The sequence below is a fragment of the Pan paniscus genome, chromosome 2, assembly GCF_029289425.2.
Source record: "Pan paniscus chromosome 2, NHGRI_mPanPan1-v2.0_pri, whole genome shotgun sequence".
Lineage (NCBI taxonomy): Eukaryota > Metazoa > Chordata > Mammalia > Primates > Hominidae > Pan > Pan paniscus.
The window spans coordinates 122,429,965-122,444,390 of record NC_085926.1 but is presented as its reverse complement, the minus strand read 5'-3'; the positions used below and the strand labels follow the sequence as shown (position 1 = coordinate 122,444,390).

Sequence of the window (14,426 nt, the reverse complement as noted above, 5' to 3'; positions counted from 1 at the left end):
GTGCAGTATTGTATAATCCAATAAAGAGAATAAAGAGAAGAATGAGGAGGATAAAGGGAAGATAAAGAGTGTGCTATGCAGTACCCATATATCCCTGCATGCTTACTGCTGACACCACTTTTATTTACAAGCCTCTACTGCCTGAATGCTGACTTCCATCCCACTGGGAACAACTTGAGGTTGGAGACTTAATAGGCTTATGACATCCCAGAGTAATAAAATATTTTTAGATCATATGGATCAGGAGTTCCTCATCTGGGGCCAATAGATGGGCTTCTAGGCTATTTCATTGTCAGATGAGGTAAGTGCGATTAAGAGAGATGAAGTGATTTTCCTCAGGTTATATAACTCAGTGGAGGCTATGCAGGGGCCTGAATCCAGGTCTCCTGAATCCAAGTCTGGCACTTTATCCACCACATCAACCCTGTCTCTCCTATATTCTGTCCCCCATTGAGGCTTCCAGGGGAAATACCCTCTTTCTTTTACCTCCTGGGGAGCTGGGGAGTGTGTCCTTTCTTTTGTATTTCCTCATTGGAGACTCAGCCATCACCATCCCCATAAAAGATATATAGTATCTGGTTGGTGGAGGAAAGATCATTTCCAACTATATTGAGAATCATAAGACCACTTGGAATGATTTTTGCCCAAACCAGAAGAATGTTGGCTTTTCATTTTTCCTATCAGGGTCACTGTATCTTGCTCACTTTGACACTGAGAAGGGAATGGTTAAGCAACAGATCTGCAAACCATACTCTCTCCTCGAGGGGGTAGGGGATGCATGTTGAATGGAGGTGCCTTTCCCAGAAATAAAGAAGTTCACCAGATCAAATCTTGTAAACATGTTAATGACAGACCTCTTGACAAATAACCTAATGGTACTTGCTAGCAAGAGAGGACTTATCTAGGAAATGCTTTTAATAGGATAAATCTGGTCTGTCTAGGGCTTCTTATGGTAAACAATCCTAGAATCTGTGGCTTTAGAGGCATAGCTCTCTGGAAGGTATCACACAAGCTACGCAACTATCTAAGTAAAAAGGGAATATCTTTCATGACCAATTGGCTCTCTTCAGGGCAAGTGATACAATGTGACATACATAATTTACAGACCTTGTAGATCAACCTGGCCGCAGCACATCCTGGCTGCAAGAAAGGGCTTGGAGCTGCACTGGTGGTCCTGGCCCTTTCCTGTGTCACCTCTGCCTTGGAATTACTTGTATCCTTGAAATTTTTAGTCAAGCTTTATACTTGGTAAGATACCTAATTAGTGAGAGTTTGATCTAAAAATCCAATCCTTGGATACATTCCCCTAGGAATAAGGGAGCTTTGAGTGTCCAAAGAAGAAGTGCGCCCCCTAGAGCACATGTTTGAGAGGGAGAAGTGATCAGTGCTCAGCTTTGCCCTTGGCTCCAGTCAGTATAATGTCACCCTTGTTCAGAAAGTGGTATTTACTTCTGCCAACCTAAAGTTCTCAGATTCTCCCACCCCTTTCCTTATTTTAACCTTCCCAATCTTATTTTCATATATCATCAAAGAAAATCCTGAGGCAAAACATAAGAGAAAAAACAAGAAATATGCTTCAATTTGTGACAGAAAACATGAATTAGTTTAATCCCCCCCTGCCCAAAATAATTTAGCAAGTCTACCAATCTACCAGCTGGGGCAATAAATTTTCCCTGATCCTTGCTATACTTTATGATAAGGAGAAGGCTCCACATTTAATTTAGGATCCTTTTGTAAAGCCACAGCAGATTTACATGAAGAATATTGAGCACTCTGACGTAAAGTTTCTACTTTCACACCATACCTAAAGTGATGAACCCGGAGGATACTGACAATTAAATATACATGTATTTGAAATAAAACTGACTTTATGAAAATAAATCCCATATTATTTATAGTAAAAGCTCAGCAAACTGTTTTTCTCTTACTCAGCAGGCACTCTGCCACCAGCACATTTAAAAAAGACCAAAACTATCTTCTTGTATTTTTTGAGACAGTCTCGCTCTATCACCCAGGCTGGAGTGCAGTGGTGCAATCTCAGCTCACTGCAACCTCCGCCTCCTGGGTTCAAGCAATTCTTCTGTCTCAGCCTCCCAAGTAGCTGGGACTACAGGTGCACGCCACCATGACTGGGCAATTTTTATATTTTCAGTAGAGACGGAGTTTCACCATATTGGTCAGGCTGGTCTCAAACTCCTGACCTCAAGTGATCCACCTGCCTTGGACACCCAAAGTGCTGGGATTATAGGTGTGAGCCACTGTGCCCAGCCTATTTTCTTAAAAAAAAATAATAATTTTATGACTTCCTCACAATCAAATTCCTGCCACTTTATTTTTCCACTTCTTAGCTACCTCTATAGGCACTTCTTCCTAAAACACTCAACTCCAGAACAAAGGTCCATAGCCCACTCCTTCGACTGCCCACAGCAAAACACAAGCCTATTCCATCCTCAACTTCCCTCCCTTGTCTATGCCACATAATTCATCCTAGGGGGCTTACACCTTACAGGGTTAAAGGGAGAGGTAAAAAGCTATATTTCTTTTAGAACTGCATCTTAGTTGATTTAAGACACTGGCAGTGTGGATAGTTGAGTCAGCATTGGTTTGTCTTTCTTTCCTTTTGTTTTTCCTTTTAAAATTCACAACCCCACCAATTCCTGAACAACCTTTGGGTGGGATACATACATTCAAAACCATAAAAATCAATTTTTTTAAGTCTGTTAGCACAAGAAAAATAATTTTATTTTTTATTTTATTCGTTTTTTTTTTGAGATGGAGTCTCACCCTGTTGCCCAGGGTGTAGTGCAGTGGCATGATATTGGCTCACTGCAGCCTCTGCCTCTGAGGCTCAAGCAATTCTCATGCCTCAGCCTCCTGAGTAGCTGGGATTACAGGCACACACCACCATGCCCAGCTAATTTTTTGTAGAGACGGGGTTTTGCCATGTTGGCCAGGCTGGTCTTGAACTCTTGACCTCAAGCAATCCACCTGCCTTGGCCTCCCAAAGTGCTGGGATTACAGGCATGAGCCACCATGCCCGACCATGAAAAATAATTTTAAAAGGCCAAGCATTAAGTGGGATAGGAAAGAAGAAGATAATTATACACAAAATCTGGGCTAAGGGATTCTACTGTAAGCAACCACAAAATTCAATGCTAACTTTCTAATAGCCACACGTAAAGAATGGCCTAAGCAGCTGTCATCTAAAGATAGAAAGTATACCCATTTCTCAGGAGAGAGGATTCCCTACACCCCTGTCCTGAGATCTCACAAGAATTTCTTGTGTCTTCATATACGAAATTTCAAAAAACAAAGAAGGGAAAGCAGTTCTGTCAGGACGGCTGGGGTGGCTGCACACTCTTTTCTCACACTAGTCCTCAGGAAAGGCTGAGGGTGTGATGTCCAGTTGTAACACTTTAAGCCATTTCTGCAGGGTTGGTTGGCTGGAGTACTGGAAGCAGATGTCTGTAGCCTCTTCTTGGAGATGAGGAAGGAGAAGAATTGCGGGGATGAGGCTGAAGGGAAATGATGTGGCATGGCCCCACTCTGACTCAGAGGACAGAAAACCCTACCAGGGCACAGGCTCCTGCACCTTCACTGTACTGCTGCCCTCACACCTCTCATAGTGCTAAGCCAGGGAGATTCCATGGGCTGGGAATGGTGGACTCACTCCAGTGTGACTAGAATGGCAGATTTAAAATTAGACTGGTTTTCAGGTTCAGTGAAATGAGATTATGCAAGTTTTTGCAGACATCTCTAAACATGAGCTGAATTACATCAGATTTTCTCTGAAATTACACAATGTACTTATAACATGTCCCCTACTATCCCTTTATCTTTGCATTCAAGGAGCAACCAGCAGGATATTTCAAATGAGGGAAAACTCTACCCCTAAACTTTAGGTATTAATATAGATGGGGGTTATTTAACTACTTGTGTCAATTCCCCAGGCTTTCTGTGGAAATGACATTATTTTCAATGTATCAATGCATTCTTATATGAGAAGGATAAACCCAAATTACTTAGTGTTTTGCATATTTGGTTATTTAACTTTTAAAGATAAGATTTTGAAGGAAAATCCAAATCTCTTGGTTGGCTCCAGAAGAACCCCTAACATGCAAGAACCTACAGATATAAGAATACCCTTGTGTTTTAACATGTACCCTTTGACTATTTTCCCTCAAAATCCTCATCGTCTTGACAAACACAGACAATGGTAGGTGCCACCCTGGCCTCGACTACCCATGTAAACTGGCACTGCCCTTAGGACTCTGACCTTTTATTTATTTATTAATTATTATTCTTATTTTTTTGAGACTGTGTCTCACTCTGTCACCCAGGCTGGAGTTCAGTGACATGATCTCGGATCACTGCAACCTCCGCCTCCTGGGTTCAAGTGATTCTCTTGCCTCAGCCTCCCGAGTAACTGGGATTACAGGTGCACACCACCATGCCTGGCTAATTTTTTGTATTTTTAGTAGAGATGGAGTTTTGCCATGTTGGCCAGGCTGGTCTCAAACTCCTGGCCCCAAATGATCTGCCCACCTCAGCCTCCCAAAGTGCTGGGATTATAGGCATGAGCCACTGTGCCTGGCAAGACTCTGACTCTTGATTTCATCAAAAGCAGGGGCTACCAGGAGGAATCTGCTTCTGTAAGGAGGGACAAGAAAGCCTCTAGGAGCCAGTCAGTGCCTGAGAAGGCAATTGCTAAAAGCTGTGCAGTGGTAGGTAGATGAGAAAATAGTTACAACTTATTCCTGCTCTCTTTTCTCCCCCTTCTGCCTTAAAATAGGCATCTGGATTTCCATGGGATAGGACAGCGATGCCAGTGTGGGCAGAAGTTCTGCCCTAGGTAGAAGAAAGGTCTTCAGGTGGAAGCATTCCTATCCTTAGGGGCCAAAGCTGGGACTCCCTTGCCCCAGGCAGTAGGCAGTGGAGGGGGATGTAGAGGGGAGGGGAGGTACCTTCAGGAGCAGTTGATATTTGGTGATCCTTTGGACAGGCTTAATTAGGTAGGAAGAGATGGAGTTGGCCAGACCATGCCGCTGTTGTATCTCCTGCAGGGATGAGAACAATGTGCCATTAGACACAGAGGGGTGTGTGCATGTGTGTGAACTCTGAGAGGAGAAAGGCAGGGGTCAGAAGAGAGGAAGAAAGAGAAAAAGGTAGACAAGTATGAGAACATGTTCTTTCATAGGGAGAGGGGAGTAAAAAGAGAAACAAAAGAGATCAAGATGCATATAGAGAAAATAGGAGAGAGAGTAAAAAGGGAGAAGGATTAGGGAAAGAAGCAAGTGTGTGAAACAAATAGAAATTGAGCAAAAATGGAGAAAAAGAACAGTAGAAAAGAGAGCAATAAGGTAAATAACAGAGCGGAGGGTAAGGAGAGATGAAGTAGGAGTAAAAGGAAATCAGTTCCAAAAAGGGGAGATGAGAGTACAGGGAAGGCAGAGAATGAGGCTCTGACATCTATTCTGATGGCTCCTGAGGAGTGTTTCCCTGCCTTCAGTCTCCTTAAAATAGCACAAGGATATATCTCCTTTATTAATACCATCCTTCTCTTTAAATTTAACACATCGCAACTTAGGGTCATCACTTTATTTCTTATAAATGTTCATTGTGATAAATAGCACCTCCTTCATTCTTCAGGTCTCCTAAGCTAGAAACCATGGAGTCAATTTTAGTCATTTCTCCTCTGTTATCCCTGGTGACAAATCTTTCCTTTCCATTTCCAGGGACATCACCCTCATCACTCATGCCCAGGCTAGGGCCGTGGCCTCCAACTGCTGTTTGTGCTTCTAGTCTCTCCTTTTAATCTACTCTCTATCCTACCTCCAAAATGATCTTCTACTCCCCAAAGTCTAGGGGTTATAAGGGTCAGAGAAAGGTACATTTCTCTCCCTGCCCTCAAAAAGCTTACAGTCTAGATGAGAATACTCAACGCACATGAACTAGAGATCAACAAAAGACAATAGAGGAAATGGTATAGCCAATAAAAATTGAGAGATTACTGGGGTTGGGAGTGGCCGGGTGGTTAGTAGAGATAAGGCCTCAACCTCACCTGGGGCTAAGAGGTGAGGTGGGCAGTGGGGGTGGGTTAAGTAAAAGGTTGGAGGAATGACACTCACTTACATCAAACACAAAACTGTATCGGCTGAAATAATCATTGTGTGTTTAGATGATGATGAGGACCATGACTGAATGGTACAGAGGATGCACACTCACCTTCTATAAGAAGTGAAAAATACAGTTAGATATGCAAGGTTGGGTCATTGATGGGTTTGAGTTAGAAAAGAGTTAGGATATGATGGTAAGTTTTTCAATGGTAAAGCATCACAGATCTTAAACAGAAAAAACAGGCGGGGCATGGTGGCTCACGCCTGTAATCCCAGCACTTTGGGAGGCCAAGGCGGGAGGATCACTTGCATCCAGTAGTTCAAGACCAGCCTGGGCAACATGGCCAGATCCCATCTCTACAAAAAATACAAAAATTAGCTGGGTATGGTGGCACGTGCCTGTAGTCCCAGCTACTTGGGAGGCTGAGGTGGGAGGATTACTTGAGCCCAGAAGGTCAAGGCTGCAGTAAGCTATGATCACGCCACTGCACTCAACCTGGATGACAGAGAGAGACCCTGTCTCAAAACAAACAAATAAACAAACAAGCAACAAAAAAGAGAAAAAAACACATGATGAAAGTAATGTTTCAGAAAGAGTAATATATATACCTAATAGCAACATGGGGGTAAATCTTGGAGAAATAGAGACAGAAAGACAAGTTATGAGGCTATTGCAAAAGCTCAGGTGTATAGATCTGAAGTTACCACACGATCCAGCAATTCAAGTTCTAGGTATATACTCAAGAGAAATAAAAAATATATATCTATGCATGAAAAACCCAAACATCCATGAATTGATAAATGGAAAAACAAAATGTAGAATATTCATACAATGAAATATTATTTGGACATAAAAAGAAATGAAGTTCTGATGCATGCAACAACACAGATGAACTCTGAAAACATTATGCTAAGTGAAAGAAACCAGTCACAAAAGACCATGTATTATGACTCAATTTTATGAAATGTCCAGGCAAGGCAGATCTATCTGTAGAGACATAAAGTAGATCATTGGTTGCTTGTGGGTTGGGGTTTGTGGTGGAGAGCTGGGGGGTGATGGCTAAAGGATACAGGGTTGCTTTGTGAGGTGATAAAAGTGCCCTAAAATTGACTGAAGGGATGGTTGCACATATCTGTCAGCGCACACACAAAAACACTGAATTCATACTTTAAATGGGCAAAATGTATGATCTCTGAAATCATCTCTCAATAAAGCTGTTATTTTAAAGTAGGTCCAGGTATGCAATGTAGGGGCATGCCCTAAGCTAGAATTAGTGAGAATAAAGCATTGGGAAGAATAAAATAAATATTTTAAAGATGGACTAGATAGGACTTGTTATGGGGCTATGAAGAAGGGTGGAGGAGAGATAATAATAATTTAAAAAATTATTCCAATGCCTATCAGAAATGATTTCTATCTCAGAAAGTAGCAATTTTGTCACCATTTGCCTCTTTCCCAGAGGTGTGTAGTTGCAAGACTTGTTTGAGGATGATGGGCAAAAACAGCTGCAGCTTGACTCTCTTCAGGCAACTGAACCTTGTGAGTTTATCTGGGAGCTTTGGCAAGAAAGCACAAGCAACAATGCACCTTTGGCACTCTTTCCTCTCTGATGAAAAGCCCAGCTTAAGGAAAGCTGCATGTGGAGCAGAGAGGGAGGGGCCTACATCAGTCAAACCAAGCTTAGACATCACACCCATGCTGTGTGATGGGTCAAACATTCTGGATCGGCCGGGCGCGGTGGCTCATGCCTGTAGTCCCAGCACTTTGGGAGGCCGAGGCGGGTAGATCACGAGGTCAGGAGATCGAGACCATCCTGGCTAACACGGTGAAACCCTGTCTCTACTAGAAATACAAAAAATTAGCCGGGCATGGTGGTGGGTGCCTGTAGTCCCAGCTACTCGGGAGGCTGAGGAGGGAGAATGGCGTGAACCCAGGAGGCGGAGCTTGCAGTGAGCCGAGATCGCGCCACTGCACTCCAGTCTGGGCAACAGAGCGAGACTCCATCTCAAAAAAAAAAAAAAAAAAAAATTCTGGATCGTGTGAATGTGTAAGCCTTTCTAGGACTTTAATTCTCTGTGTTCTCTTTACAGTAATGGATATTAGGTGACTGCCTTTATTAAGGGTTTATCTCATTTATAGAATGAGGGCCTAAAGCAAATGGTTCCTAAGTGTAGAACTTAGGGAAACTCTTCTGATGGAATGAAAATAAGCCACAAAGATTATGCCTTTTGGAAAGTTTTGAAAGCAATAGAATGAGGGCCTAAAGCAGATGGTTTATAGAATGAGGGCCTAAAGCAGATGGTTTATAGAATGAGGGCCTAAAGCAGATGGTTCCTAAGTGTAGAAGTTAGGGAAACTCTTCTGATGGAATGAAAATAAGCTGCAAAGATTATGCCTTTTGGAAAGTTTTGAAAGCAATCCGGAGAGTTTACTGTCTTCTGTCCCCGCTTCCAGGGCAGACTTGAAGAACTCCTACTGGACTGGTTTTGTGGCTTCCATCAGTCTTTCCAACTAATGTAGAAGCTCACTAGGCACTATGTTGGAAATGGGGTATAGGGTGGGAAATTTGGGGATACATCTGACTTATCAAAGCCTAGAAATTGGCTAGAAATGGGGATGCGAGGTATGTAGTACTAAGGGAAAATACATTCTGGTGCCAGGCACTGAGATGTGACAAATATGAATCAGGCATAAGATCTCAAGGAGCTCACAGGTGGAGGGAGATGTGAGTAACAGAAAGGTGCATTGTTCACCTGCCAAAAGGCAAATCATTACAAATGCTATAACAAAGATACAAAGTACAAAGGAAAGGACTCATGCAGGAAGCAGCATGTGACCTTTAATGGATAGGAAGAATTTTGAAGAGAGAGACAGAAGGGTGTGTGTGTTTGTGTGTTTGTGTTGTGTGGAGAGGACACAATCTATCCTAGGCAGAGAGAGCGGTGTGAGCAAAGACAGGAAGCAGAAGAGTTTGAGACATGCTCAGAGCACAGGACATCTGTGTCAGAAAAGTGCTAAGTGGAAGACAGGACACAATGCATTTAAAACTTCAAAAAGACCCTTCTGGATATTGTTCATGAATAATCAACAGAAGCATCCTAAGGGAAAAAGATTCTCACTCAGAGGTAACGGTGGCAGAGGGCATCCAATATGATACCCAATAATATCAGGTGAGAGGAGCACTTTTCTTGGGTTCTTCTGTGGTACCAAATCTAACCCCAGGTATTCTAGTGTGGGATACATAGAGCCATTTCCATATTAATGCTCCATTAAAAAAATCATGTGCATTTTTCCTCATCTGGCTTCCTTCCATTCAAGTGTCATTTCTTTACTGAGCAACAAGACATTTGTAGGATCATTTCTGTTGAGGCAGTGCCAGGCTAGAAAGATGCTCAGGGAAGGTTTCTTTTGCACAATTGAGTACAAGGACCATGTTTAAATGTCTTTATATTCTCCACGGGGCCTAGCCCACTATCTTGCATAAAGTAGACATCCAAATATTTATGAAAAAAATGAAAACAGGTAGGCAGATAGACAGATAACCTTTAAAAAGGGCTGAGTTTCTAGTTTCTGTCACTTCTGATATGACTGCCAAAATAGCCATCACTGCTATAGTCTGCCTCTCACTAAACTTTCTTTTTCCCCAATTTCATCTTTCCCTCTTATTCATCCTTTGAATCCTGCAGGGACCCCTTTGATTTTGCTTACTGTAAAGCCAATAGGTCACTCTTGGCTTTATAGATCCCACCATTTGCCAACAGGATTGTGTCATAATTCCAAACCAAAGGATCTGACAAGGCACATCAGCCTCACTCTTCTCCTGGCTTCTATTATAGCAGAGGTGTTCAGCCCTGGCTGCACATCACTCTCACCAGAAACTTTAAAATATCCCAATGCTCAGGCCACAGTCAGGCCAATCATAGCAGAACCTCAGGCATGGGATTCAGATATCAGTTTTTTTTTTTCCAAAAAAGGTTGAATCAATTGCATTAGAGAAGTGATTCTCAAACTTGAGTGGAGTTCAGTTACCCAGAGGCCTCCTTAAAACTCAGGTTGTTGGGCTCCCCCCAAGAGATTCTGATTTAATAGATGTGGACTGAGGTCCAAGGATCACACTTTTGGAAACATTACATTTGTGAGAGCTGTATATGAAGCAGAAGTGGAATATATTAATCAACAACTGCATCATAGTGGGCCTCCTCTAAACATGTGCTTTATGACTTCCTAGGTTTGGTGTGGAGGCATGGAGACAAATTTGCCTCGTACAAAATCACTTTGGTCAAGATAGGATGAGATGAAACAAAATACAGACATATACTGTTTTTGCTTTTTTTCCATGCTTAAGGTTTGCAGTGGCCAGTAAAGAAAAATTAGGAAAAAAGGATAGCTAAATATCCACCCATTATGCCAAAGCAGAGAAGCATTTCCACCTGCTCATCAGCTGCTCAAGAATGGAAAACACAGCTTACATCAAAGAAGGTGCCCGCATGCTCCAGGATAAGCTGGTTGGAATCAGGCTTGTTTTTACAGTAGGTGACATACATCTGAAATTTGTCTGCCTAAAAAGAACAAAGATAATAATAGATAAGCATTCATTAGTTGTTCCCTTCTGTCCACCATGCTGAAGGACCCAGCAAGGGCTGTACAGTTAAGACCCTCAGATGCCAGTGTCTAGATTTTCTATGGCAAATGTTCTATGCTCATCCAGCCCCCATGGTCCCCTAACGGACATTGGGATGTCTTTCTCCTGTCAGCATGTGGAGAAAGCTTCTGAAACTGAGCTCCTTTTAATAATAGTTTGTGCTAGAAAGAATCAGAAAAAGCAACTCATATATCCTGATATATTCTGAAGTTGGACAGAACTTATTTACAGATTTTACCCTTTTTTGGATTATCTACAATTGTGCTCCCCATCTTGAAAAAGGACAGCATTTTCTCTGAATTCAAAAACAAATAATGAAGATGAAGTATTATCTCAGAGGTAGATCTGCTTGTACTCTAAATGTCTCCATTGGAGAAAGGTGGAGGGGCATGGCAAGCGACTATGCCATCCCCAACTTCCCAGAGCAATCATGGGGAAAAAGAAAGCAGAGTGACCCCCTGGGGCAGAGGCTAAACAATGGTTCCTAACTAGATTGTTACTTCAAGCCAAGAACCTTACGGCTGGGTGAAAATTCAAGACTCTGAAGACTCTCTGGGTTAGTGTTACTGGGAAAGGTATGTGTATTTTGGCCACCAAATACTTCTCTTATTTGGTGAAATAAGTGCCTTTGGAACTTTGTGTTGGCATCCTCTTCTGAGACAGCAGCCCAAATATGTGTTTATTACAGCAGGTTTCATTTATGCTAGCATTGTTCTAAGAGCTTTACATGTATTAACTCATTTGGTCCTTATGAGACCTCTATACAGTGAGTTCTGTTATCATCCCCAGTTTGCAGATGAGAGAACTGTGGCACAGATTGGTTAAGTGACTTTGAATTCCCACAGGGCTCTGCTACCTGCTAACTGGGAATTCAAAGTCACTTAACTAAGCAGAGATCTGACTTTAGGCTTCCTGGTCTTGACCACTGCCTTTCAATACATAACAAACAACTTCTTCTACCCTTCATTTCTGCATTACACTCATATATTAAGATTATGAGACTTAAGAAAGTCACCTTGGGATAATTCTTGGCAAAAGGTGAATATTTTATCCAATCAAAAAATTTTCTGAAACCAGTTTTTGGAACTATGTACTACCTAGGAGGTTATTCATCATCCCTAGCAGATGATGATAAATCATTCTTATGACTGATTGTAAAGGAAATCTACAAATTTCATGAAAGAAGATGCAAAAAAAAAACCCCTTTACTTAATGGTCAATCTTGTCATTCTCTATGTTTGCTGTGCAAGGGATCATAAATTATTTATCAGCATTAATATGAGCTTTGTATTGGCTCATATATTTAGGGGTAGAAAATATATTAGAACAAAATAAGATGGTAGCTAAGACTTTCTGAAGAAACAAGAGTGCTTGGAAGCAAATATTAAGATTTCATGAAAAAAAGCTTATCTGAGAATCAGGTCTTGAGTTGTGGGACTGGCTGTGATATTTATTATATGTCAGTGAACTAGTCAACCTCCTATCTTATCTGAAATTTTCCAATGTTTAAAATCTAAAACATAAACATAGTGCTGTCTATCACATAGGGCTGTTGAGAACATAAACTCTCTGAATCATGAAGACACTTTGAAAGGCAATTAGCCCCTTATGGGTGGAAGTTATTATCAGGTAATTATTAAATAGTAGAACGCTTGACCCTGGGGGAGGATTTCCACGTTTGCACTCAGTGTCCTAAGTGGACTTCCCTGGAGATGTTTGCATTCATATATTGTACATGAGCCTGAGTTCAGAATAATGCGGAGTAGAGAGCCAATGAAGACTAACGTTTCAGTTTATATAATTAGAACCTGGTACATTCAGCCCCTTTACTTGGCCCATGATAATAGCATGAAGGAGGATGAACAGTCACTCATCTTGTGGGTCAGATTGGGATGGATACCCAAAAAATCTGTTTTTCTCTATTAAAGAAGAAAATGTGACCAATGGTTAGGTGGAACTCAAAGGATACATGCTTGAGGAGATGGACACCCCACACATTCTCCATGATGTGCTTATTTCACACTGCATGCCTGTATCAAAATATTTTGTCTACCCCATAAATATATACACCTACCATGTATCCACAAAATTAAAGATAAAAAAATTTTTTTAAATGGTTAGGTGGCTTCCTAAAGTTCTAATTCCCTAATCCATATCCTGTAACAATAGCTAATGGACTGAGCTGACACATTTCCTCTGCCAGGGGTGGTAGTCTTGTTCCACTCTTCCAACTTCACAATTTTAGAAAGTTCTTAGACAGCTTAAGATGGAGCTTAATCTTGATGTCTAAGAACTTTTCCCAAGGCTTCTCTCAGACCTACTCATGGTCCCTCTCAGTAGCCCCTGGTCTTGTGTGAGACTGGCAATGACTCTAGTCCTTAGGTCAGGCACTGAAGAGTGGTGCCATGTGTATGGGCAGTGGGAGAAGGATTTCAGGTTGGTTACCCAGGTAACAAAGCAGTGTCCCACATCCTCAGGCAGTTGCTCGTACTTCTCCAGCTCTTTGAGGAAGATGCTGCAAGAGGAGAAAAAGACTGAATCAGACACCTCTGTGCAGCTGACCCCCCAGAGGATTGCACTGAGGCCAGCACAACCATAACTTCTCAATTATTTATACATGGCTTCTCTACTGTCTAAGTGATAGATGGTGAGGTGCAGTTTTTAATGTCGGAACTAATTTCATTAAAATGTATGTTAATTGATTAATTAGTGCTACTTAAAATAATATTCTTTCTCTTGGAGTGAACACTTCTAGAAGTGAAAGTAAATAATAAAATACTTTGTTTGTGTTGGACTTTTTATCAGCAAGTAAGAATCTACTTTTTTACACAAGTAATCTAAGCACATCATAAATATTTTAAATAATATAGATATTTCAAAGAAACAAAATAAAATATCGCTATCCCAGAGATAAAGTAGAAAAAAATTCAGCCTACACTGGCCTCTTTCTAATTTTTGGCCTCTGTCTTCCACCAGTAGCCAATTTGTACTAAAAACTATGTATTAAACAATGTTTTATAATACAGACACCATTAGGAAAGAAAACTTAATGGGTAAAAAGTCACAATATATTCCAAAGCTGAATTGAATTACAACTGTTATCCACCAGTGTGGATATCTGTGCCATGGCTCCTTTCCACGTTAATAAATAATAAAGAAATAATTACACTGACTTCAAAATAATGTATTAAATCATTGGTTTGGGTTCATAGGATATAAATTCTAACAAGCCAGCATGCTTTATTAGGATGGTATTTGCTGTAAAAAACAAAATATTTTTCAAATAAAAAGTGATTATGAGGCTTTGGGGACACATAGTGACAGAAGTGGAAATGCTACGATCTCTACAAGGAACAATTTGACAGTACCGATTAAATCATGAATGTGCTTATCTTTTGACTCTGCAATTTGAATTCTGTAAATTTTCCTGTAGCTATTTCTACACATATAAAATGATGTATATACATGAGTATTAACTGTGATACTGTTTATACAAGCAAAAGATGGTCTGTAAAGAACAAAGCGTTTAAACTATGGTACATCCACAGAGCTATATACTATGCAGCTATGAAAAGAAGACACAGCTTTCTATGTTTTCATACGGAAGAACTCCGGGAGAAGCTAAGTGGAAAAAGGTACAGAAGAATATGTAGAACATGCAACTTTT

At 41.1% G+C, this 14,426-nt stretch overlaps 1 protein-coding gene across 27 annotated transcripts in view; it reads right to left on the bottom strand.

Moving 5' to 3' along the window:
- KALRN (kalirin RhoGEF kinase) overlaps positions 1-14,426 on the bottom strand; it is a 692,638-nt gene that overhangs the window by 242,979 nt on the left and 435,233 nt on the right. For all 27 annotated transcript variants that reach the window (XM_034957211.2, XM_034957212.2, XM_034957221.2 and 24 more), the window contains 3 exons: positions 13,205-13,274; positions 10,587-10,676; positions 4,965-5,057 (listed from right to left, as the gene is read on the bottom strand). In XM_034957211.2, the coding sequence (XP_034813102.1) occupies positions 4,965-5,057; positions 10,587-10,676; positions 13,205-13,274 (253 nt within the window). The remainder of the gene's footprint in view (positions 1-4,964; positions 5,058-10,586; positions 10,677-13,204; positions 13,275-14,426) is intronic.